Consider the following 25,836-nt stretch of genomic DNA (forward strand, 5'->3'; position numbering starts at 1 on the left):
ATGCTTCAGCACTTAGGACTCCATTCATTGAAATGATTGACTCCTACGTTGTCTAAAGGTTGAAGTTTTTTTACTGGAATTAGTCAGCTTATGCCTATATGATTATAGCAATTTTAAGAAATATCTACAGAGTATAAACAGATAGATTGTAAGAGCATAAGTGAATAGCCTTATACATTTACAAAAAAGAATGATCTTTAGGGTATGCACAGATATTTTAATTAACAACTTATCTGAGTCCAAGCCTAAGATAACTCCCTTGGCAGTTGGGTGCAATAAAACTGGAGGTAAAAGCAAAGGGAACAGAAAGTTATTTCTCCATGTTCTTTTTCTTCTAAACTAGACTTAAAACTTGCCATGCTAATTTAGCAACACATTTTACTATCATACAAGATAAAATCATACAATTATTGCTCTACAATAATGATTAACCCAAGCCTATGCTAGACATTTTTTGCTTTTATATCACCTGATATTACTTCAAGTGAAACAATCTATCTCTGATGATGGAAATAGGCAAAATAGGGGGAAGTGAGGCAAAATGAGTAAACGTGATTTGAGTCATTTAGCACTAGATCAGTTTCTCTAGAGGCCATGATCATCATTGGAAATCAAAATTATCATTTTGCACAGTTTCCAAGGCATGTAGTGGCAGGGACTTTATGTAAAGAGAAGCTCATGGCTGGAAGAAAATATGTTAAAAATGTATGAAAAGTAATAAGTCAAAGTATTGCTTGAATAACTCACTTTCTGATGTTCGGAAGCCTAAGAATAGGACATTATGAAAACTGCACCAAGTAAAGGTATTCCATATTGACATAACTGTTCTATATGATCACTAAAACTTAAATACATGTTTTATTCCATGAATGTTAAAGGAAGCAATCCTATCATTGATGGACAGAAAGTTGGAAAATTAGGCACAGATTTTATTTTTAAGTTTTATTTTATAATAAGAAACTGGGCCATTAAAACTATGTAACCAAAGCTGGAGTGCGTGCACTGGAAGGCCCCTGCAGTCTTTTACAACTTTTCAGAGGCCTCGGTTGTGAACTGGGTTTGCACTCTGCCAGCAGAGCAGCTCTGACCCATGGAGAGCACTCCTTCAGATCAACACTGCCTCGGGCCTTTCTGCTTTCTCCAAGAAGTCTTACATTTCAGGCATCAAGTTGAATTTCTTCTGGAGATGATTAACCCAAACCCATGACAGATTTTTTCCAAGATATCCAACTCCTTATGTTTATTTTATCCTGGCTCTTTTTTGGATGTACTGGACACAAGTAACTTACTCATTTTACATGTTAAAGGGCTGGTGGAGAGCCATTAATTCCCTTAAAAAATGAGAAAATATTTCAATGTTCTGGGTTCTATTGTGTGAGCTCACATTAACTACATGATTTAAAATTTTAAGAAAGATGTTTCTCCTCTACTATAGAATTTTTTAAAGCATTTCTTCATATCTCAAGATAGGGATCTTACACTTTTTTGGGAAATGCATTCTCGTGGTGTATTAAAAAACAGAATGTTAGAAGGATCAGTTACTGTTTCCATAAGCCCAGTTTGTAGAGAGTTTCAACTAACCTAAATCTTGGCACACACAATTTTAGTTAATAGTCAAATAAAAATATATAAAAGGCTCTGTTCTCCTTCTTATATACCAACCCCTATCACTGTTTCTATTTCTACAACATTTTCTTCTTATCATGGGTGAGATGAGTTCTGGAAAACAATTCAGGTGTTTTTACATTCTTCTCAAAGTAAAACATTTTAAACTCAGAGGCAATTGGATGACTTTTTTGGAGATGACTATTAGTATTTTTTTAACAAGAACATTTTTTATTCTTTGAAGAAACAGTGCAAAAGGTGAAGGTTTTTATAGTTTTTTTCTTTTTTGAGAATATAATCAAATCTCTTAGGACCTAAAGTTCCAAATGCAATGGGATTTTTATTATGAATTTAAGTTATTTTAAAAATATTTTAAATATTAAAATGCTCAATGTATAAATTACTAACACATACACACAGCAATAGGAAAGCTTATTCAATAACGTATTTGAACATTTACTCTTCAAAAATTGACAGAAAAATATCAAAGGAAAAACACATAAAATTAAATTTAAGGGACATTTCAAATGTAAAGCCTTGGTTTCAACATAGTGTCTGATAAGACAAGCAATTTAAAGAAAAATATATAAATTCCAATTTAACATTACATGCCAAGAATATGAACTCATTTCATCAGATGTAAATTTGTACATATGTACGTGTGCAGACACATGAGAAGGGAAACAAACACAATATGAGATTGGAAAACAGTTACAAAGTATACACCACCACAAACACAAATAATTCCATTTGAACATAAGGGTGTCATTTATCAGTGGCAATTCTGAGAAACTTACAACTTTGAATTTGATATAAACTTTGAGTTTAGCATCTGAGTGATAATAAAATGATGACTCTATGGTAACTAAGTTTTAATTTCTTAAAATTAAGTCTAAATATTATTTATAATAGTAATTAATTTAACTAATTTGCAAATAGTATTTGATATAATCTTTTCTCTCTAAATAGGAAAATCTTATATACAATTTAAGATCACTGGTGCAAAGAATCATAGGATATATTTTAGAAAACTTCAAGGGATAATTTTATTTCTATATAATATTGATAAATACCACAAGATTTTTAAAAATTATAAATCCTATAATCATAAGAATTACAAAAAATCCATTCACTGCTCTAGCTCAGCAATTCTAGAAGTATTAGTTTTTTTCTATTCTTCTTGACTAAAATTGCAAAATAAATTTTATCTTTACAAAACATATATCACTATCTGAATCAAAATATTTTATCTCTAAGTGGGGGATAAAAACTAAGTTAATTTTCATAATTAGATTTATTACTGGAATGTTTAAAGATATCAGTTTCTTCTTTAATTCATGCTTCAATGGGCTACCTAGGTTCAAGACCTTATACAGAGTGAAGAAAAGAAATGACAAGGGATAGCATACACACTGGGGGTGGTAGGTTAATGCCAGAAGTGTGACTGATTGATTGATTGACATCACTTTTAGATCTGGATTAAAGCTGCCTATCAAATTTGTCCAGCTAAAATTTAGAGTAGAATGAATCATTGACCAGAATCTGTATCTTGTCTGAATACTTAGGCACACGCATTTATCTTCACCTGGAAAATCTCTTTCCATGGAGAAATGATAGGCTGAGCAGAATAATAAATTTCCCCAACATATACATACATTTTAAAATATAATGTTTCAAAATGTATCCAGTTACTATAATCAAATTCTAAATTGTACAAATTTCATTGTAAACAGCTACTGTTCCTGATAATAGCAATAGCTAAATTGTATTGAGCTTACTATGCATTAGGTACTATTCCCAGCATTTTACATGTACTGATTCATTTACTCAACTCTGCAACCTATGCATGATTTTACCTCATTGTACCAATTTTATAAATGAGGAAACAGACACAGAAAGTTTAAGAGTGTGATTAAAGTCATACCTCTAGCAAGGGGCAGAGTTTGGATTTAAACCTAGGTTCTCTGGATCCATAGCTTACTCTCTTAACCATTAGTGTCCCTTTTTAATTAAAATGATGATCTTGAAAACTCTTGCAGAGGGTGGTGAAGCTTTGGGAAAAACACATGGGATCCCACAGTTCTATTAAACTACTATAAAATTTCAATGGAAAATAAAAATAGTTTAGTTTTCTGAGAAACATAAAAACATATATTGACTTTAATATATTACTCATCCCTATTCTTCCAGAAAATGTGTCAAAAACTAGGAAACCTTAAAACGAAGAGACACTGTTTATAATGATGAAGTTTTTCAAGATCCAAAACCTCACAGCTGGTTGGCTTAAGTAGGAAATGATTAAGTGAATTCGAAAGTTTTCTAAATAGATCTAAGGGGTGGCTGAGACAGTGGGACCTAAAGCTTGAATGTGAACACTGAATGAGTTGTAAGTTTAAGTTGGGAACAGGCCAATATCTGACTTTGAGTAATAGCAACTGGCAGGGAGAGTGTTTCTGAGAATCCAAAGATATTATTTTTTAAGTCAGAACTGTTTATTAATTCAACAAATACTTATTGAGTGCCTAGTATAGATGAATCTAATACTGTTGCTAGGTTCTGGGGATGGGAGGAAACAGAAATATGACTAAGACTTGATCCCTGACCTTGAAAAGATTTACAGTCAGGGGAAGGAATCGATAAAAACATATAGATACAGGACAGTATTAAAGAGACATGGACAAAGGCCTATGGGAGGCTTGGTGGTATTAGGAATGACTTACAGATGACATGACATTTATCTGAGATATAAAGGATAAGTAGAAATCTGAAACTAGAAAGGTGAGGAAAAGCATTAGAGATAAAGGAAATAGCATGAAAGTATGAAGGGCAAGACATTTTTTGGGGAAAGAACAAGCAGTCTATTATAGTAGGGAATATAATGAAGCAGTTCAATATGGTTAGGGAATATTTTGGGGTGGGGGAGAAATGGTACCAGATGATGCTGGAAAGGTAAGTTGGGAACAGTACGCAAAGAGCACTGTATGCTTAAGACTGTGGACTTGGGACTGTGTACTAGAGGAAACAAAGACACTGCAAGATTCTAAACAGGGGGGTGCTGTACGCAGAAATACAGTTTAGAAAGACATTGCAGTACAAGTATAAATGATAGCATTCACAAGACTGAGAGATGTGTGGCTATTATAAAGGAAGCTATTACAATATTTCAAGGCAAGAGACATTGCAGGCAATGGTTCATGTGGGGGTAGTGCTTATATTTAGGGAATGAGAAAGAAAACAGAATTAAGAATGATCTTGATTTTTCTAGGTTAAGTGAGGAATAGCTAATGATACTTTTAAGAGAAACAGGGAATAAAAAGAATCTAATAGGTGGGCAGAGTGGAATGAATATAACACACTTCGTGTTAGACATGCTGTGTTTGGAGTGCCTAGAAAAAAATCAAAGGCAGAAGGATGGAGGAAATGGAAATTGAGTTGTCATTGCCTGTGAACATAGTTATACAAGAGAATTAGGTGTCACATCTTGATCTTTTTCATCACGCCATGGGAATAGGTCTGATTTGTATTTCCATGACGTTTTGCCTATTTATAAGTCTCCTCAACTGGACTCAAGGGTGGTTTTTTTAAAGACAGAGACTCTGGGAGTTGGCTTGGTGGCACAGTGGTTAAGTTTGCATGCTCCTCTTCGGTGGCCCAGGGTTCACCGGTTCGGATTCCAGGCTTGGACCTATGCACCGCTTGTCAAGCCATGCTGTGGCGGCGTCCCATATACAGTAGAGGCAGATGGGCACAGATGTTAGCCCAGGGCCAATCTTCCTCAGCAAAAAGAGGAGGATTGGCATCGGATGTTAGATCAGGGCTGATCTTCTCACATACACACAAGAAGACAGAGACTAAGTCTTACTCATCTTTGTATCCCTATATTCATCTTTGTATCCCAAGACCTAGTATAATGTCTGACAAAGTAAACATTGGTTGTATGAGTAAATAAATACGTGGATTGAATAGAGAATAAGGTCAGACACAAACAAAATTCTACAGGATATTGATGTTTAAGGAACAGGAATAGGCAGAGAAGACAATTAAAAAGGAATGATCAGGTAAACAGGAGAACCAGAAGAGAGTGGGAACCAAAATGTAAAGAGAGAAGAAAAATTCTAGAGAGAAATTCCTGAAGAAAGGGCCAGTAGAATGAAGGCAGCAAAGAGGTTCCTGAGTTGAGCAGTTAAGAGGTCAACTCTCATTACTGTAATGAGTGTAGTTTGAGGAGAATGATGGGAATGCAACCAGAGTGCACACTCTGCATAACTTTCTAAAAGAATTGCACATGAGATTATAAATTTCAGTTTATTAGTTTGTCTCTCACCACGCTGAACTTCAGAAGCAGGAACTGTTTTTTCACTTGTGCATACAATCTCGAGTACAGTGAAAGAAAGCAGAAGCTCAAAAATGCATTTTGAAGGAATCAAAAATGTAGAACAAACAGAAGGTAAGGAATAAAGACACTGATTAGACTGCCTAAGGAGGCTGATAAAGAAAAAAGAGAGACGGATGGGGTAGTAGTTTGAAACAGAAGTAGAATCACATTTTCAATGGCAGAGACACAGCTTGTTCATACGTTGATTTTAAGAAGTTAGTGGATATAGTGGAGTCAGAAATTTAAGAAACAAAAGACAAGAGACAACTAAACATGCACAATATCATGGGATCAGGCAGAATAATATCCAAAGCAAAGATGAAAATTTTAGCCTTGGAAAGGAAGTGGGACACCGTTTAGTAAGAGAGAAAGAAAGTTATAGTGAAGTCTGGAATGTTAATGGAAATAAAAACAGTGATTGCTGCCACATACTGAGCACTGTGCTAGGCAATGATTTCACTCCTCACAACTACTCTATGGGATAAGTATTCTTCTCATCAATAGGTGAGAAGGAAGTTAAACACACCTAGGCCACAAGACCACTATTTCTTTTTTTTTCCCTCTTACCTCTCCACGTCTACTGTGTTCCTCCTGGTCCAAGCTACCATCTCTATGCTGGACTACTGCAATGACCTTCTAACTGGTCTTACATGTTAACTCTTGTTTCCTTTCTATCTGTTCTCCACACCACATGTTCCATAATCATTACTTGAAGGACAAATCACAGCATTTCATCTTTTGCTTACAATGACAGTTGTCCTAGGAAGAGAGAAACCCAAATCCTTAATATGGCCTAAAAAGAACAGACTAAAATTGCTCTGTCCCCTGCCAACTTCTCCAGCTTCCTCCCTCTCCTTGTTCTCTGGCCATACTAGCCTTCTTTCAGTTCCTTGAATGGCCCAAGCTACCCATCTTCAAAGTCTTTCAATAGGCCCATGCTTTGGTCTGGAACATTCATTATACACACCTTCTCTTTTTGCCTAGTTACTCCTACTCAAACTTCAAATTCAGCCCAAGCGTCACTTCTTCCCTCATCCCTCTGGGCTAGATTCATAATGAGCTTCCCTTACTTTTCCTCCATAGAACTTTATTCACTTGTGTTATTATACATTTATATGAGTATTTACATATGTCAGTCACTCCCTGCCACGCTGCCAGATAATGAACTCTATTACCCATGGTCTGTATTTATTTCATTTACCACTGTATCCTCATCTCCTTGCACAAGGCCAAGCTCATGATAGATGTTCATCATGATTAAATAGGGAAGATAAAGAATTAAGTCTTAATTCTCACATTCTAAAGACTAGCTCATTCTAGTATCTTCTAAACATTTTTATTCAATTTATCCAATGACTTTATGTGGTATGGATATTTGCTCCAATTAATTAACAAGAAAATTAAATATAGAAGGGTTAAGCAACTTTACCAAAATTACATGAGTTTGGGCTGTGATCCAAACTCAGTCTTATCTAATTCCAAGCTAGTGCACATGTTCCTGCTACAGTGGGGATAGCCAAAATAGAAAGGAACAGATGAATGTAAGACTCATCAAAAAAAAAAAAAAAATCCTATGCAAGTGATTTGATGCACAAGTAAGAAAAACAAAGTATAAATGTTATTGTTACCACATCTATAAATATTATAAACTCACCAGAAATTGTTATCATTGTTAGACCTCCTGGACTAAGTCAATGCTAATTTAGATTTACCCACATATTCATCCTTCTTTGCTCTTCATTACTTTCTATATCTGCAAGATTTCATCTAGAATCCTTTTTCTTTTGCCTGAAGAACTTCTTTTAGTATTGCTTTTAGACTTGGTCTATTGGTGAAGAATTCTGCTTTGCCTTTTTAAAAATGTCTTTGTTTTACCTTAATATGTTTTAATTTATTAACTTTTTATTAAAAACCAGGCCTTTTAATGGGTGATTTCAAAAACATCTCACTTAATCATTTAAAAAAATTTCATTAAGGTTATATATGTACATGGTTTTAGGAATGGAAGATGGTAATCCCCAGCCCTACCCCTCCTCAACACCAATTTACACTCTTAAAGGCAACCACATTCAACCGTAGTTGTCATTTCTTTTACTATTGGCCTGCATATATCTTGATGTCTTTATTTTTGAAGTTTTTGGGTCTTTGGCAGGTAATAGGGATTAGATTAGGTCTTGAGGATGGGGCCCTCGTGATGGGATTAGTGGCCCAATAAGAAGAGGAATTGAGAGAGAGAAAGCGAGAGAGAGATTGAGGGAGAGAGAGAAATGCACCCAGGAAAGGCCGCATGTGTACAAAGCAAGAAAGTGGCCATCTGCAAGCCAGAAAGAGCTCTCACCAGCAACCAAGTCAGCAAGCATCCTGATCTTGGACTTCTGTTTTTTAAGCCACCTAGTCTACGGTATTTTGTTATGGCCATTCGAGTGACTGAAAAACATAATTCTCAGCATTCTGGAAGCTGAGCGAGGGGAGGGCATGGGGCCTCAGCATTTAATGTGTATACCCACACTTACTCTTCTTAGTTTCAGCAAAGTGCCAAGAATCTCAAACAAGCCTGGTGTTCCTGAGTTCAGAGACTCTGTTTTATTCTATCTAAAGAATTAAGTTCAGGAATTTTGCAAGGGTAATTCAGACCTATTTATTTTTTTATCCTCTTCACCTTACTTCCAGAAGGCCTAATACCATCAATTCCTGCAACTTTGAATTTGAGATATCTCATATTTCATTGCTGGTTTAAGCTTTTTCTTTCTCCTTATGGCTCATATATTCATTTTCTAGCCTAAAAAATTCTATAGCTGTTGCCCCTTCCTTATATTCCCACATTTGTTAGTATGTGTCTTAAAAATATCTCCACTGAAATCTTAGTAAGGGTTTTCAGATCCATCATCTTTATCCTGAAGACCATAGATTATCATTTAATTTTCAAAATATCATGAGAAGTAAAGATTGGTGTTCCAAATTACAGATGAGAAAACACAGACATGGATCATATAGCTAGTGCATATCTATGCAAGATTCAAACCCAAGTCTTCTCAGTCCAAATCCATTGTTACTCTGTTATCTCATGTAGCCTTCTTTAGCTAGAAGACTAAGGACCTTATTGATGAACTTTCTAAGGTGTTGACCTTATTGATGAACTTTCTATGGTGTTGTAATAATTCTCTGAGACATTGATAGGATTACTGGCTATCCCAGAAATATAGCAAGTGTCCTAGGTAGCAAGTAGGTGGGCACCTGATACAGCTGGGCAGAGAAGTTTCTTTCAGGCAGCAAAGAGCAACACAGATAACGAAAGGGTGCCATGGGCTTCTCCCAGAACCACTGTTCTTCCCCACTTTCTCTGTGAAGCTTTGGCTCAGGAGTCCAGGTGTCCTCTCCCTTCTTCCTTGTGGCTGTACAGAGAAGCGACAGGTGGGGAGCTGGGTGGCATGAGTGCCTTGCTTTCATTTTTGAAGAAGAAAGTTTTGCTGAGTATAGACTTTCATGGCGGTAACCCTAACCCTACCTTATTTTCTTTTAGCACTCTGAGGATATCATTACATTACATAACAAAATAACACAGACTGGATGTTTAAACAACAGAAATTTATTTTCTCACAGTTTTGGAGGCTGAAAGTCTGAGAACAAGGTGACAGTAAGTTTAGTCTCTCAGAGGCCTCTCTCCTTGGCTTGGCGATGGCCACCTTCTTGCTATGCCTTTCCTCTGTGAGCATACACTCCTGGTGTCTCCTCCTCTTCTGATAAGGATACCAGTCCCGTTTGATTAGGGCCCCACCCATCTGACATCATTCAACCTTAACTACCTCCTTAAAAGCCTTATCTCCAAATACAGTCAGATTGAGGTGTAGGGCTTCAACCTATGAATTTAGGGAGGGGCACAATACACAACAATTTTCTTCTGGCTTTCATGGATTCTATTAAGAAGCCAGCTTTATTATTATTGCTCCTTTGAAGATAATAAACTTTTTCTCTGGCTTTTTCAAAATTTTTTCTCTTCGTCTTTAGTTTTTAGCAATTTTACTATGATGTGCTACAGTGTGGTTTTCTTTGTATATATTTTCTTAGTGGTTCATGGAGTTTCTTGAATCCATAACTTGGGAGTTTTTCCTTGCTTTTGGTAAGTTCTCAACCATTAACTCTTCAAATATTACTTCTACACCATTCTCTTTCATTTCTCCTTCTTGGACTGTAATTACATGTGTGTTAGATATTTTTGCTGTATCTCACATGTCTCTTCTCTTTTCTATATTTTCCATTCTCTTTCATTTCATGTTTCAATTTGGATGTTTCTTTCAGAGCTATTTTCCAGTCCACTAATTGTCTCTGCAGTTTTGATTAACCTGTAGTTATGCCCATCCATTGAGTTCTTAATTTCAGTTGTGCTTTTGAGTGATAGGCTTTCCATTTGGATATTTTCATAGGTTTAATATCTACTGAAATTCTCCATTTCTTCTTCTATATCCCTAAAGTTATGATGTATATTTTGTTTAAAGTCTCCATTATCTGAAATCTTGTTGGCTCTACTTCTATTTTCTATTGTTTCCCGTGGTGTTCAATGATGTTGTCTCATCTTCAATGCCTATTTTTTTTTATTGTGTGCCAAATATTGTACAGGAAAAAATGTAGAGATAATTTGAAGCATAGGATGATGTTATCTATTTTTGGAGATGGTTTATGTTTGTTTCTGGCAAGAGGTTAATAGAAAGTCCATTTGCTGTTCACCTAGACTGGTGACATTATCAAAAGCTTTGCTCAGCTTCTCAGCTCTCTGGATTTCCTTCTTGACTCCTGAATTCTTTAGTTACTTGTTAGTTCTCCAATGATTTCGATTAGATTTTTTAAAAATAAGCTTTTCAGCTTTTAAAGTTGTTCTCTGCAGGAAGGTTGGTTTGAACTATGTAGTCCTCTATTACCAGATGTGGAAGTCTCTTGTATTTTTTTTTTTTTTTAAAGATTTTATTTATTTAATTTTTCCCCCCAAAGCCCCAGTAGATAGTTGTATGTCATAGCTGCACATCCTTCTAGTTGCTGTATGTGGGACTCGGCCTCAGGATGGACGGAGAAGTGGTGCCTCGATGCGCACCCGGGATCCGAACCCGGGCCACCAGCATTGCAGCACGCGCACTTAACCACCAAGCCACAGGGCCGGCCCTCTTGTATTTTTTTAATGAAAAATAAACTAATAATATCTCACAGTCTACATATCATGGTCCATTTCAAAGAACTCTAAGAGCTCTGAAACCCTTTCTTATTTTTTAACAGTATACATCATATATATATATACACATGAAACATACATAGAGTGTATATATGTCTATTATATATTTATATGTATGTAAATCATACATATATAAGGTATATATATATATACATATAAATATACACTTTGGAATATATTATATATATTCTATTATGGTTGAATTCAGGGTGAAATTAGAAAATACAAACTACTTATAACTGATGTGGATACAGAAGAGTTGAATCAGCTTCTGTGACTCTGGATTGCCATTCCCTGAATCTCCATTATCCACAGATGAAGAATTTTTTAAAAATTACATTTGTTTTGTGCTTCACTGGACTAAATTCCCTAATCAGATTTTTCTCTATAGAAAATTGAAATGATTCCAAACCTTATATTATTAATGGTATAATAGTGCCTAGAATAGATTTAGGGAGTTTTAATTTAAGCACGTCATATACACTTATTTTCTTTCTTATTCAAATATTTATTGAGTACCAACCATATACTGGGTTCTGCTCTAGATGCTGAGGATACAACAGTGAATGATACTAACATGGTTCTCCTTTCATGAAACTTGTATTCTATTGGTGGAAACACAACATATAGGTAACAGTTTAGGCTAATAAATAAGACAATAGCAGGTAAATGCCATGACTGTGGCAGGTGCCATGTGAGAGAGTAACTGGGTATAGAGGAAATGTTACTTTAGAGAGTGCAGTAAGGAAAAGCCCGCTGACGGGACGAGAAATGCAAACTCAACAATGAGAGGAACCATTTGTGCAAAGTGCCGATGGCAGAGTTTCCAGGCAAAAAGATGAAGTACAAGAGTCCCAAAGAAAGCAAAGGCTTACCATATTTGAGGGACAGAAAGGGAATCTGACACCTACAGTCAGGTGGGCCATGATATGGAGTATAGCTTTTGTTCTAAGTGCAATGGGAGGCCAAGCAAAGATTTTTAGATACTTAGTTATACAAAAAGCTACCATAATTAGATTTTTAAAAAGAAGTTAAAATACAGTTCCTGATCTTCAATTATCTCTAAGTTGGGCCTCCAATTTACTTTTCGATTTTATTTAGTTTTGCTACTGACTCTTTCCCTGGGTTCTTTTCTCTCTATTAGTCAAGTTGAGAAATAAAAAACGATCATACAAAAATTAGACAAGATTTTGCTAGTTGATTTTTAATTCCTTGTAAGTGCAGGCAGATTTTCACTTTTCTACAAAGAATAAAGTTTTGTCTCCTACCTCAAAAGGTTATAGTGAGGATTTCATTATATATTATAGATAAAACACTTGGAACAAAGCCTTGTACAAATGGTAAATGACAGGCAAGAGTAAAGAGACTATTCTATTTTATTACAGCGTATTACATTACACTTCGACTAACACTGAGTCTTGCTTAGTAGGAATAAGACTATGAGTATCGCTTCTTCAGAGCATGCCTTCGGGGAGTCTCTGGTTGCCTGTATATACCCTGTGGCATTTATTCTACCAGCTCTTACTACCCAGTTGCATTGGCGCTACTAACAAGTCCTCTCTACAGCTATGGAAATACAAGACCTACTTTAAAACAATTTACATCATGTGACTCTGTGCTCTAAGCTGGTATTAAAAGAGAGAAAGCTGGAGAAGAAAATGCTTGTAATCATGCAGTAAAAAATACCACTAAACAAGACAGTTGATTAGAAATGCTCTGAAGTAAAAATTATAGAGATTAAAGGTCTTTTAAGGCCTTCAATTTTCAAAAGTTTAATACAAAAATATTCGAACATCCATGACGTAATAGGACATATGGTAAGTGTGAATCTTAAGTTTTATAAGAGGAGAAAAAGGAAGCATGTTACTGATGACAGCATCAGACTGGGAATTAAGAAAACTTGACTTTAAAATCAAGTAAAACTGTCCCAGGGATTGGAGGAGCTAAGGCTAACCCTGCCTCTCTGAGAAGGTTGTCGGGACAGATCCAATTTTTTTCCTGACTTGTCTAGCTTCCTTCCTTGGTCAAAGCCAGAAATCCAAATTTGGCATTGGCTTTAGGAATAGTAGATTTAAAAATTTCAGCGGATTAGGGCAGGAAAGTCATTTAATTTATGTATAAATAAAAACGAATAAATGAAGCAAAAATACTTTTGGGCTGTGTGGAGAGGTTTTCATCTATCTGAAAATCAAAATAGGTGATTGAAAATATGGTCTCTCTTAGAGTCTAATAGATTTGGTACTTCATAATGTTAGGTAATCATAATAATATTAATATTAGATGACACAGAAGCTAATAATAGGGCAAAATCTGATATTTATCACCATGTTGGCAGTAAACTGTTTCTTATATTAATGCAAGCTATGAGAAAGGATTAAAGAACAAAATTGATTATTAGTTTCCCAGAGTTTTGCCTAATTTAATAGTCTTTCTTTTCCCTTAAATATTTTGATTCTGAGTTTGAATACATTTCAGGGTTGCCCAGAATCTTTGCATTCTGTTTGATTTTTGCTACCTTTGTTTTGATAAAGAAATTATCCCCATTTCCCTTCAGCCACTTACTCACTGCATGACCTTGGGAAACTCACTTAGCAAATTCTCAAAACCAGTTTCCTCATCTGTAAAATGCTGACAGTTATAGTACATTCTTCAGAGTTTCTGAGAAGATCGAATCATTGAGAATTTAAGTAAAACTCAGCACACTACCTAGCAAGAAATACAATAAATACTACCAATAGCAAACAAGACAAAAAAAAACAAAGCTATACTTTTAAAAGGAATGTTGCCGACGATTCCATGTTTTGAGCACTTACTATGTGTTTATACTGTGTATCTCAAGCATTTCATGAGTAGGATCTCATGTAATCCCCAACAATCAGGTACTATTAGTATCCAGTTTTACAATATCTGTTTACTAATACTAAATAGAGAAGTTAAAAAATGTCTGCAGGGTCACACAGTGACCCTGTGTGGAATGGTGGAATCAAGGTTTAAACCGTGTTAGGCTAACTCTGGAGTCTACACTGACATCCATGAAGCTATTCGTGATAGCTATAGAAGAGTGATGTCAGGGCTCCAAACGGAACATTTAAAACAAAAAAAGGAAACTCGGTGAAAGATATTCAAGGTCATAATCAAAAAAGTGTTTCAAATTCCAAGGCAAGATCAGATATTGAAACTCAAGTAGAGATTATGGGTGATGCAGGATAAACCAAGACAGGTACCTGACACTAAATAAATATAAATAAACAAATAAATAAAGTAAACCAGTGTTGAATCTGCACAGTCCTCAGGCTCTTAGTTGTGTATTATTGAAAGAACTGAGTGATATCTGACACATGGCACATACATGAGGTTACACTGGGAACAGGTGTAGTCAAATCTTCCTCAGCCTTGATTGGGTTAAAGGTCTAAATCTGGCAGCTAGACAAAAATTGTCAGTATTTCATGAATATGACAAAATACAAGAATAGTTTGTAAAACATGGTCTGTTAAAAGGGTATTTATTATTTACTTTATATCATTTAATATAATTTGATATTTCACATTACATATTCCTCAAATTTAAGCATATTTTTTACTCTAGACCAATAGAGTATATCTACCATCCTCCCTGTCCTGCTAGTGACATCAAGATAAAGGCAACAATAATAACCAAAGCATTTTAGTACAATTTATAAGAGGAATCATGGAAACCCCATATAGGCAATATTGCAAAGTAGGGAAGAAAGTATTTTTAAATTTAGTTTTCCTAAAAACTCAAATGTTTTTGTACAATAAATGATCAGTATAGAAAGAAATAGTCAAATAACAGTATAATCTAATTTCAACAAAACCAAGGAAATTATAAGACACTGCTGGCACGCCATTGTGCTGAGATACTGTTCCAGATAGGATCATTCAACCTAAACCTACAGCAAAATTTAATTCTTATTTCTCTCACGTTGGGGAGGTGAGATGCCCAACTATTAATTTTATTTGAATTTTTTAAGGGAAAAAAGTCCTTCCAACGTTATAAAATTAGATTGTAGTGATGGTTGCATAACTGTAAATACATTGAAATTCATTGAGTTGTACTCATAACGAATGCATTTTATACTATGTAAATTGTATCTCAAAAGACCTGGTTTAAAATACGCTCTGTACTGGGAGGTTGGGTTAGTCAGGCTGCTAACCTGGAAGCTGGCTGGCTCCGTGGTCTGTCGGAAAATCAGAGTGTGAGTATAGGAGGTGGGTGAGGCCAGAGCATCAGTTAAAGATAAGATGCGGTTCAACCTGGCCAAAAATGATCAAATTATTTTTGCTTCACTCTCTCCCCATTCCTTCAGAAAAAAAAAAAAAAGCCTTAAAATAACTATTAGTCACCAGACTATCTGGTACATACATAAAGACCATTCAGTGAAATTAATGAAATGCCAAATGTACTTGAGGTTACCAAAAAAAAAAAAAGTAAACTAAACACATTTCATAGGGGGGAAAAAACCCCAAAATACACATCATATAATAAAGTATGTGGAAATGTTCCATCTTCTATAGACCACTTTATCTATATCACTATTGGAACTATTCCTAGTATATTTTATATTAGCATACAAATCAATAAATATACCAAATACCCACATATACTATTCTTGATGGTAACATATCTTCACATTTCACAGAACAAGAGAAAATGCAATAGCACATGTTAGAATGGATTTCTCCTTTCTGATTCTGAGATGCACACTAATTTAAAGGGCAAAAATCCCTCAATTATCTTTCTTCCTACACATTTCCTTTCTAAAGTAACAATGCTCATATTTAGCAGGTAATATCTGTGGTTAATGATTTTAGTAGATTTTCTACTTTTCCTTTTAAAAACAATGAAATGGTGAAGTTAACACTGTAACAAGAAAATGAGCCTTGATTAAAACCCAAGCCTTACTTTGTATTGGAAACATATATTAATTCTATTAAAACATTAATCCATAGATATTCTTTTAAATATTGATTTTTGACACCTCCAATGGCCATGAAATTTTTAAAATGTTTTACTATGGAAAATTTTAAATATTAAACAAAATTCACTGGTAAAACAAACCTCCATATGCCATCATTTATTGATCAAACAATTTGCCAAACTTGCTTTACCTATATTTCTACGTATACATTTATTGCTATACACTTTAAAGAAAATTCTAGACCTCATGTCTTCCACCCCTACGTACTTAATAAACATCTCTAGAAAAGTATAAAATTGCTGTTTATTAAATTTTTGAAACAATACTGAATAGAAATGTAAATCAAAATGTACCTATTTTCTAGAACAAAGAATCCCAAAATATATATGGAACAATAAAAGACTCCAAGTAGCCAAAGCAATCCTGAGGAAAAAAAACAAAGCTGGAGGTATCACAATCCCTGACTTCAAAATGTACTACAAAGCTATAGTAATCAAAACAGCATGGTACTGTCAGAAAAACAGACACACAGATCAATGGAACAGAATTGAGAGCCCAGAAATAAAACCACACATCTACGGACAGCTAATTTTCAACAAAAGAGCTAAGAACACACAATGGAGAAAGGAAAGTCTCTTCAATAAATAGTAGTGGGAAAACTGGATAGCCACATGCAAAAGAATATAAAATATATAAAAAATATAATATATATAAAAATATATAAAATATAAAATAAAATAAAAGTCGACCATTATCTTCCACCATACACAAAAATTAACTCAAAATGGATTAAAGACTTGTATGTAAGATCTGAAACCACAAAACTCCTAGAAGAAAACATAGGCAGTACCCTCTCTGACATCGGTCTTAGCACTATTTTTGAATACTATGTCTCCTCAGGCAAGGGAAACAAAAGAAAAAATAAATAAGTGGGACTACACCAAACTAAAAAGCTTCTGCACTGCAAAGGAAACCATCAACAAAATGAAAAGACAACCTACCAACTGGGAGAAAATATTTAGAAATCATATAGCTGATAAGGGGTTAATTTCCAAAATATATAAAGAACTCATGCAACTCAACGACAAAAAACAACCTGATCAAAAAATGGGGAGAGGATATGAAAAAAATTTTTTCCAAAGAAGATTTACAGATGACCAATAGGCACATGAAATATGTTCAACATCACTAATTATTAGGGAAATGCAAATCAAAACTACAATGAGATATCACCTCACGCCCGTCAGAATGGCTATAATTAACAAGACAGGAAACAACATGTGTTGGAGAGGATGTGGAGAGAAGGGAACTCTCATACACTGCTGGTGGGAGTGCAAACTGGTGCAGCCACTATGGAAAACAGTATGGAGATTCCTCAAAAAATCAAGGATACAACTACCATATGATCCAGCCATCCCACTGCTGGGTATTTATCCAAAGAACTTGAAAACACCAATTTGTAAAGGTACATGCACCCCTATGTTCATTGCAGCATTATTCACAATAGCCAAGACTTGGAAGCAACCTAAATGCCCATCAATGGATGAATGGTTAAAGAAGATGTGGTATATATATACAATGGAATACTACTCAGCCAAAAAAAATGATGAAATTGTGCTATTTGCAATAACATGGATGGACCTTGAGGGTATTATGCTAAGTGAAATAAGCCAGACAGAGAAAGACAAATACTGTATGATTTCACTCTTATGAGGAAGATAAATAAACACATAGATATGGAGAACAGATTGATGGTTACCAGAGGGGAAGTGAGTAGGGAGAGGATGAAACCGGTAAAGGGGCACATATGTATGGTGATGGATGGAAACTAGACTTTTGGTGATGAACATGATGCAGTCTATACAGAATCCAAAATATAATGATGTACACTTGAAATTTACACAATGTTATAAACCAAGATGACCTTAATAAAATAATAAAAAATAAATAAAATTAATCATAAAATATTGAATCAAATATGTAAAAACTGAATATGTATGTAAACAAGGATGAGAATGTAATGTCAATTAAATAAAATTCATTTTTGTCTTAAATGTTAATATTTTAATATTACTTTTATAATAAAAGAATATTGAAAAATAAAACAAGTATCTATTTTCAATTATGCTATGACAATGCATTAATTTTAAGATTTAAAATGTACAGAAGACAAAGTATTAAAAATTCTAAAAAGTTCACTTCCATTCAAATTACTGCAATAAACAAAAAATTAAAAAAAAAAAAATCCGAAAGAACAAATATATTTGACTCTGTTTTTTCCTATTAGAAACTACAATCCAAAAGTATAGGTAAAACGATGGACATTTTAATATTAAAGAGAAAGCTATGGCACTCTTGCTTTTAGTCATGTTTGCTGCTCTATTACATTTAAATATTTCTGTTTAATAACGTAAGTCCACAATGCTTCTGAATGCTGAAATCAGAAATATAATCTGCCACTTAGATGCACAAATCCTTCATCCCAGAAGTGAGTTGGGCCAGCTTCAAATATAGTGAAATATTTAAAATTCCAGAGTTTAATTCATAATGTTTAATACACTTTGTGTATATTGGCAGTAAATATATTAGAATGTCATTTCAATATGTGATCACTTCCACTGATATAGGCTAATATAATCTGTGAGTGTAAAATTTAAGTAAAATTAGTAATGATGATACAGCATTATAAGACTTTCACATAAAAATACAAGGAATTTAAATTTATATGAGCATTGATACAAATACTAAACTACTATGGTAATAATACACTAAATTAGTACTTTAGCTCCAAGAGCCATATTTTACTTTTATTTAATTATATTTTATACATAATTTTTTACATATGTGTACTCTAGGACTATTGAGGATTTAAAAATTTTGTTTTAAATACAATTTTCCATCTTTATCCTTTTTACCTTTCTATGTATCTGTGATTAAACCATACCTTCAAAGTAATCATCTCTTCTGGGCTGTGCCTTCTTTGATGCTTTTTGATAGTAAGTATCAGAAACTTTATTTTCATTATTTTTGAATAATGCTAGGCGCATAGTGGGATCTATACAAAAAGCAAGATAAAACAAAAGTTCAGCTCTGGTTCATTCCTTCTCTGAAATGCCTATATATTTTTTTCATGATACTAAAAAATAATACCCACTCTATAAGGCTCTGTGAAATGCTATGTTACTTTAAAAAGCTTTATGATATGAAAAGGTAACCAACCATTCACATATTGTTGGTTATCTGGTTAAACACATAGCCAACATTTAATACAAAGAACAGAAATACTAATAATGTGAAAATTTTGCATTTAAATTTTCCGGTTACGGTATCATCTTTTATTTGGGGAGTCACTTTACTGTTTATTTTAGGTCCTTTCTTAAATTCCTGATATATCTGCCGGAATAAAGTAAAATTTTTATAAATGCATAATAGGTAAAAGCTATTATTACTGGAAAAACCACACGCCCTACTTTTCTCTCCTACAAACTATGCGGAGCTGGGGTATAGAAGATGGAAGCAAGACGACTAATGGGATGAGGAACAGATAGAAAAAGACTGTTGCATTAATTTTACAGATAAATTAATGGCTTCTCTTTTGCCTTCAATGTATCGTATTTACATAACAAAGAAGATGTATAGACTCTATATTTTCTGTAACTAAGAACATTCTAAATCTATTAATTTTAAAAAATAAATAGGATAGTTGTAAATGTAGGGTCCTATAATTTTTTACTGGTAATGAATGAATGGTTCCATGGAATGTGAAATTGGGGATTTGGTGCAGTTGAATTAAGACAAAAGTTTTCTGCTTGTTGAAGAACTATAAGAAAAGCAAATGGTGATGTCAAGTAACAGGGAGGACAATAAAGAGTGGAAAGTTATGCATTTAAAGTAGGTTAGCATAAAACCACAATGCAGGGCAGCATACACTTTCTTAGTATCTTACATCATCTTGGAAAAAGAGAGTTTAAAAATCTTTGATTAATATCTCATGCAATAGAACTGAATATGCTAAATGGAAGAATCAGATTTTAAATATCATAAAGCCCAAATTACATATTTTAATAAAATGCTAAGGTAGCATGTTTTTTAGAATGTGAATTAGATGAGCAGAATAGTATTTGCAGAGTTATTCTCAAGCATAAGCAAACTGAAGATTTTCATTAGTCTTCTAGTAATAATTTATCTTTACTAAGCATGATTTACATGTTTCACAGAGATTATATTACTCAAGATTAGGGAAAATATTAGTCAATATTTGGGCACATCTCATAATTATATGCAACCTAAGGTATTATAAGAGTTGGGTGCTTCTATATGAATTCATTATGAATTATATCAATAAGAATAATAAAAAAACTATATATATTTAATAGAATAAGTATTATGCATCAGTTGAGTCATTTACAAAAAATCATACTAACACGTCAAAAAGAGCATGAGTCAGTCAGGGAAGACAGATTGCCATGGGCTTACATTCTGTGTGATACCTTATAACCTGCTGGTTTTTCCACACATTCTCTTGCGCTTCTTGCTTTTCGATTTGATCTATGTATTTCCTGAGCAAAGACATTACAATTCGACAGACCTGGGTTAGATCCAAGCTCCAACTTTTACTATTGCTATGACTCTGGACAAATTGCTCTCACCCTCTGCCTCCTCCTCTGTTCAATAGAAATAGTACTGATTTTGAAGTATCGCTGCGAGAATTAATGAAATAAGGTGTGTAAAGCATCGAGGCTCGTGCTCAACAAATGGCAGCTAGTAAACATGTAATTACAATACAGACAACAATATTTCCAACTTATTTTTTTCTTGAAAAAGATCTAAAATCCTTCATAGAATAAGGTGGGATACATAGGAAAGAGACTGATGGATCCACAATTGGCTTCATTTTATTCAATATAGCACATGGAATAAAAGCCACAGATCTTTTATAAGTTCTTTGCCCCTGCCTTGGGCAAATAACACTTTGCCCCTGCCTTGGGCAAATAACAATCTCTCTGTGACTTGATTTCTTAATATGTAAAACATGGATAACAACAGCACTTTCCTCCTACTATCACCAAGATTAAATAAGTTAATACATACAAAATATTTAGAAGAATTTTCTAGCTGAATTGACTCAATAAAATAATTTTATTCATCAAGAGCACATAAAGAGTGCTACATATTCAATATACTTTTACTTCAAGACATTCTGAGTGTGCCACCTTAAATTGATTTAAAACTTTAATTCAAAGTGCAAAGGGATAATGATAAGAAGCAAGAAACATAGCAATTCTAGATGGGAAAAAAAAAATCACTTGGCTTTGTCTCTGGAAATACCACTGTGAATAAGACATTTTACCACTGTTAAAATACACAATCGTGTAAAAAAGCCAAGAGATAATGACACTGTAAAAAGTACAGCTTGTGACACCTTTTCCTTGCATTATGAAATCAGTTTGTACATTTAAATCTACTCCTCTGAGATCATCAATGGCAAGTCTATGTTGCTGTTTCTTAAATCTTCCTCTCTCTCAGTATGACTTGCCCAGTGTCTGGGAAATAGGTTTTAAATACATCTTTATAAAATATTTAAAGAAACCCATAAGTAAGCTGAGTTTCTGTTATGCATAAGTGTACTCGACACTTTATATCCATTATCTCATTTAAGTAACACAATATTTTAGGCATTAGAATATCCTTAAAATTATTTCATCCCCTGTGTAATCCCTTTTCAATTTCTATCATCCTAATCTTAGCTCACTGGTTTATTTTATTCTCATTAACTTCATACATGAAAATCTGGTTATTATCCATTTTCTGTATGTGCCAAGTATAGCAGTGCTGTAAAATAAGTTGTATGTTAAAGTTGAATGACTAGTTGAATTTCATCATCTTATAAGAAATATTATTTATTAATTTAAATTTGCCTTCCCAAAGAAACATATATTTAAATGACTATAATACACACACACAGTCAGGCAAATATACACAGTCAAATGTATTTAGGGACTTTTTTTTTTTTTTTTGGTGAGGAAGATTAGCCCTGAGCTAACATCTGTGGCAAATTCTCCTCTTTTTGCTGAGGAATATTGGCCCTGGGCTAACATCTGTGCCCATATTCCTCTATTTTGTATGTGGGACGCCACCACAGCATGGCTTGATGAGTGGTGCGTAGGTCCACGCCTGGGATCCAAACTTGTGAACTCCAGGCCACCGAAGCAGAGTGCATGAGCTTAACCACTATGCCACCAGGCTGGCCCCTTAGCCACTTTTATCTAATCTATTGCTAATTTGGTTAACAGTAATTTATTGAACATCTACCATATGCCAGGCATGGTATTAGGTTTTGGGAATTCAGTGGGGAACAAGTCAAGTCTCCACTCTTGGACCTGCCCAAGGATCTTAGTGTTCAAATGGTCCTATTATTGGTTTGTTGAGAGCACAACAAAGTAACATTTGATCAAAATTCCTTTTGGAAATCACTGAAGTAAACAAAATAAATCAGCAGTAAATTTCATTTTGCCACAGTTTTGTCTATAATGTTTCCTTTTGATCCTTCCCCCTTAATATTCCTTAGTTATCTTATCATTTTGCAATCTGATCTCTTTGCTATAGCCCATGAACTGCTTAATTCATATGAAAAAGTTAACCTTTCTTATTTTCTACTGACTTAATTCTTGGTTATAATTAAATGTTACCAACACAGTCTTAAACTAGTGTCTTCATTGCAATAAAATCAGCACCTACTTATTGAATGCTTAGCATGTACTTGACACTGTGCTAGGTGTTACAAACAGCTGCAAGATGATTCTTATTCCTAGCTGTGGCTCTCTCTTTACAACTAAATTAACCTTGTTTACTTCATCCTTGTTTTCTCTATGAAATTTGAAATTTGATATGCATACATACAATGAATGTTGGAAAATCAGATTATGTCTTCATCCTTATATTCTTGGCCCTTAAACTTCTTACCATCTGCTCTCCACCAAAATCCCTATGCTCAGACCTCATCCTCTCTGAGCAGTGCTCCACGTCAAAACCATGCACTCACTCTGCTGCCCCATCCAGCTCATCTCAGTCTTGCTACCAACTATCCTCACTGCCTTTAGGTTATTGACCCTCATGTTTTCAATAAACCAGCAACTACCACCTTGCACATGATGCTCTTCACTGCAGTACTAAACTCTAAACTTCCGTGGGTATATGCTAAACTTCAATGTAGATCACCAAATTCTGAAATTTCTTCCATGCATGAGGCAACAGTAAAAACAAAAAAATAAACAAACAAATAAAAATTCACATAAACAAGACCAGTCATTACTGGTTTATGTTTATATCCTTCATAAGGGAAACAGCAATAACTTACTAGGAGAAACAACAATCAGAACCTCAAACCCAAACTGAGTAAATCAAGGTAACTTCTTACAATTTTAGATTCCATTCTGTGGCTTCCAATCAATTCCTCCCCCTCTCGCTCTCATCTTCCTGTTACTTCTGCTGTGGCCTCATTTATCCCAACAGAGTCATCAATACTGAGTCTCCCCTGCTGGCTGCCCACACTCCATGTTTCCTCAACCTCAATAGTATTCTTCCTCTATCTGCAACTTTCTTTAAATAATTGACCCACTTACTTTTGCCCTATTTTCACTCTTATCTTAAATCAAATATCATTGAGTCATATCCCTTGCCTGATAAATATATGTACAAGACACAAACAGGAAATACTAAGTGCTTGCTACTGAGCAACTTGCTCAACATTCATGGCAGAAATTTGAATTAAAGCTTCCATACTTCATGCATTTATGCCCCACCTCCTTGAGGATTATTGCTTTATCAGATTGTAGGATGTAACTGGTTCCATTTAATTAAAAGTTTCTAGTCTCTGACACTCACCTGCCACCCTCCCCACCCTCCTCTGTAGGTACCCCACAGAGCTGGTTAGTCTCCAGCAGTTTTATCAACAATGTTGCCCTCTGGTGGCTTAAAAATTTCAAGTTGGCAAGTTGTCCGCGTAAGACATATACCTCTATGTATATTTGAAAACTACTAGTAAATTTTTAAGTGTGTAACAGAATTTAAATATCTAAAATATTTTAATTTATTAATGAGTAAAAGTTTAAAACTATGACTATTATTTCAGGCAGATTCACATAAGTTAATAGCATATCACAGATTGACTGAATTGTAAAACTGGAAAAGTACTAGAAAATTCTTTATTCTATAAGAAAATTTGAGGTACGGAGTCTTAAATGATTCACTCACAGATACAAAATGACATAAGTGCTACATCATCAACCTAGTAGAAGATTAAATTATCATAATTGAAGAGGATCCCACTGATTTTCTTTTTCATGTTTTTTGTCTTTAATCTAACCTTGAATATTTCTGTTCTGCATATCTGCTGTGAAGGGGGAGTGGAGAAAACGAGTGAGGAGAATTTAAACTCATCATTAAGTTTTACATTTCAGAATTCAAATTTTAAAGAAAAAATTGCTTTTGTTTCATCAATCTAATAGTATTTTGATGAAACAAAAGCTTAACATAGAGATAACCTCACACAGTAATAAGAATGCAATTTGGTTTACAATCATGTAATCAGAGTAATGATACCCATAACAATGATACAATTGCCATTTTGGATTTTTACCTAACAGGTCATGCTTAATGACCACTGTCAAAATGGTAAATTTACGGCGTGGTTGTTAACTTGGACGTCTGGTTGTTCTTTTTCATTTGTTACCCTACCATGCCCCCTTGTGACAGATAAAAAAGTTTAATTTTTTTGCCTGATAATAACTATGTCTAATTTTTGGCCATTAAAGGAATGATTTTTACGTATGAGCACATATTCCTTATTGAAATTTTTGCTAAAACAGATTATTTACTATGCTGATTTATTAAAAATGTACTCAACCTAACAAAATCCCCCAGTTAAAGAATTAGCAAGAAAGATTTATATATTTCCAGAGACAGATTCTAACAAGATAAACCTTTCCTTAGCTTCAGTATCAGAGTCTACTGAAAACACTGTAAATATCTTAAAAAAAAAATAGATCTTGAACATAAATAAGGAATAATTATTTGTTGAAAATTGGCTGAAGCAGTTTTAAGCCACTTGTGATATTTGAACTTGCTGCAGAAGTTTCAGCAACTTTTATTATTCTCAAAACAGCTATTTAAGAATGGTTGTTGATACTGTTGAAGATGAGTAAAATAGACATCCAAGCAATAAAAAAGTTTATCAAATCACCGTGATTTACTGTACTGGATTCCATTTCCCAAGGACTAAGAGAGAGCCTCACTGTTGCTAAGGGTTTGGAGTGACCATTTCCCTGGGTAACTACCGCAGAGTGTTCAGCTCACAGAGCCCTGAGTAACTTACTAGGAATTTACAAAACAAGAGTGCAGGAGCCACCAGGCAAGTTGATAAATAGCGTATATATTTACATTTCCTTTAAAAATGCTTAAAATTTCAATATTTTAAACCTGACAAACTTTTAATACACACACAAAAATATTACAGTTATCTCAAAAAGATAAAAGATAAGATGAAGGTATCACTAATAACACCACCAAAAAAGGAAAGTTGAACATTTGCGAATATAAAAAATGAGTCACCAGTAATTTATTAACGGCTAGTAAGTGCTGTGCCAACAAAATATTAGTTATTCCTTGGAAACCAAGAGTATTTTGGTTATTTTTATTTC

The 25,836-nt window shown here is 34.2% G+C and overlaps 1 protein-coding gene across 1 annotated transcript in view; it reads right to left on the minus strand.

Moving 5' to 3' along the window:
• The window catches only part of LRRIQ1 (leucine rich repeats and IQ motif containing 1), a 208,314-nt gene that overhangs the window by 64,662 nt on the left and 117,816 nt on the right, over window positions 1–25,836 (minus strand). The window contains exon 23 of the mRNA XM_014788515.2: window positions 19,083–19,193. Coding sequence (XP_014644001.2) covers window positions 19,083–19,193 — 111 coding nt within the window. The remainder of the gene's footprint in view (window positions 1–19,082; window positions 19,194–25,836) is intronic.

The sequence above is a fragment of the Ceratotherium simum genome, chromosome 25 (assembly GCF_057802395.1).
Source record: "Ceratotherium simum simum isolate JZ-2026a chromosome 25, ASM5780239v1, whole genome shotgun sequence".
NCBI lineage: Eukaryota > Metazoa > Chordata > Mammalia > Perissodactyla > Rhinocerotidae > Ceratotherium > Ceratotherium simum.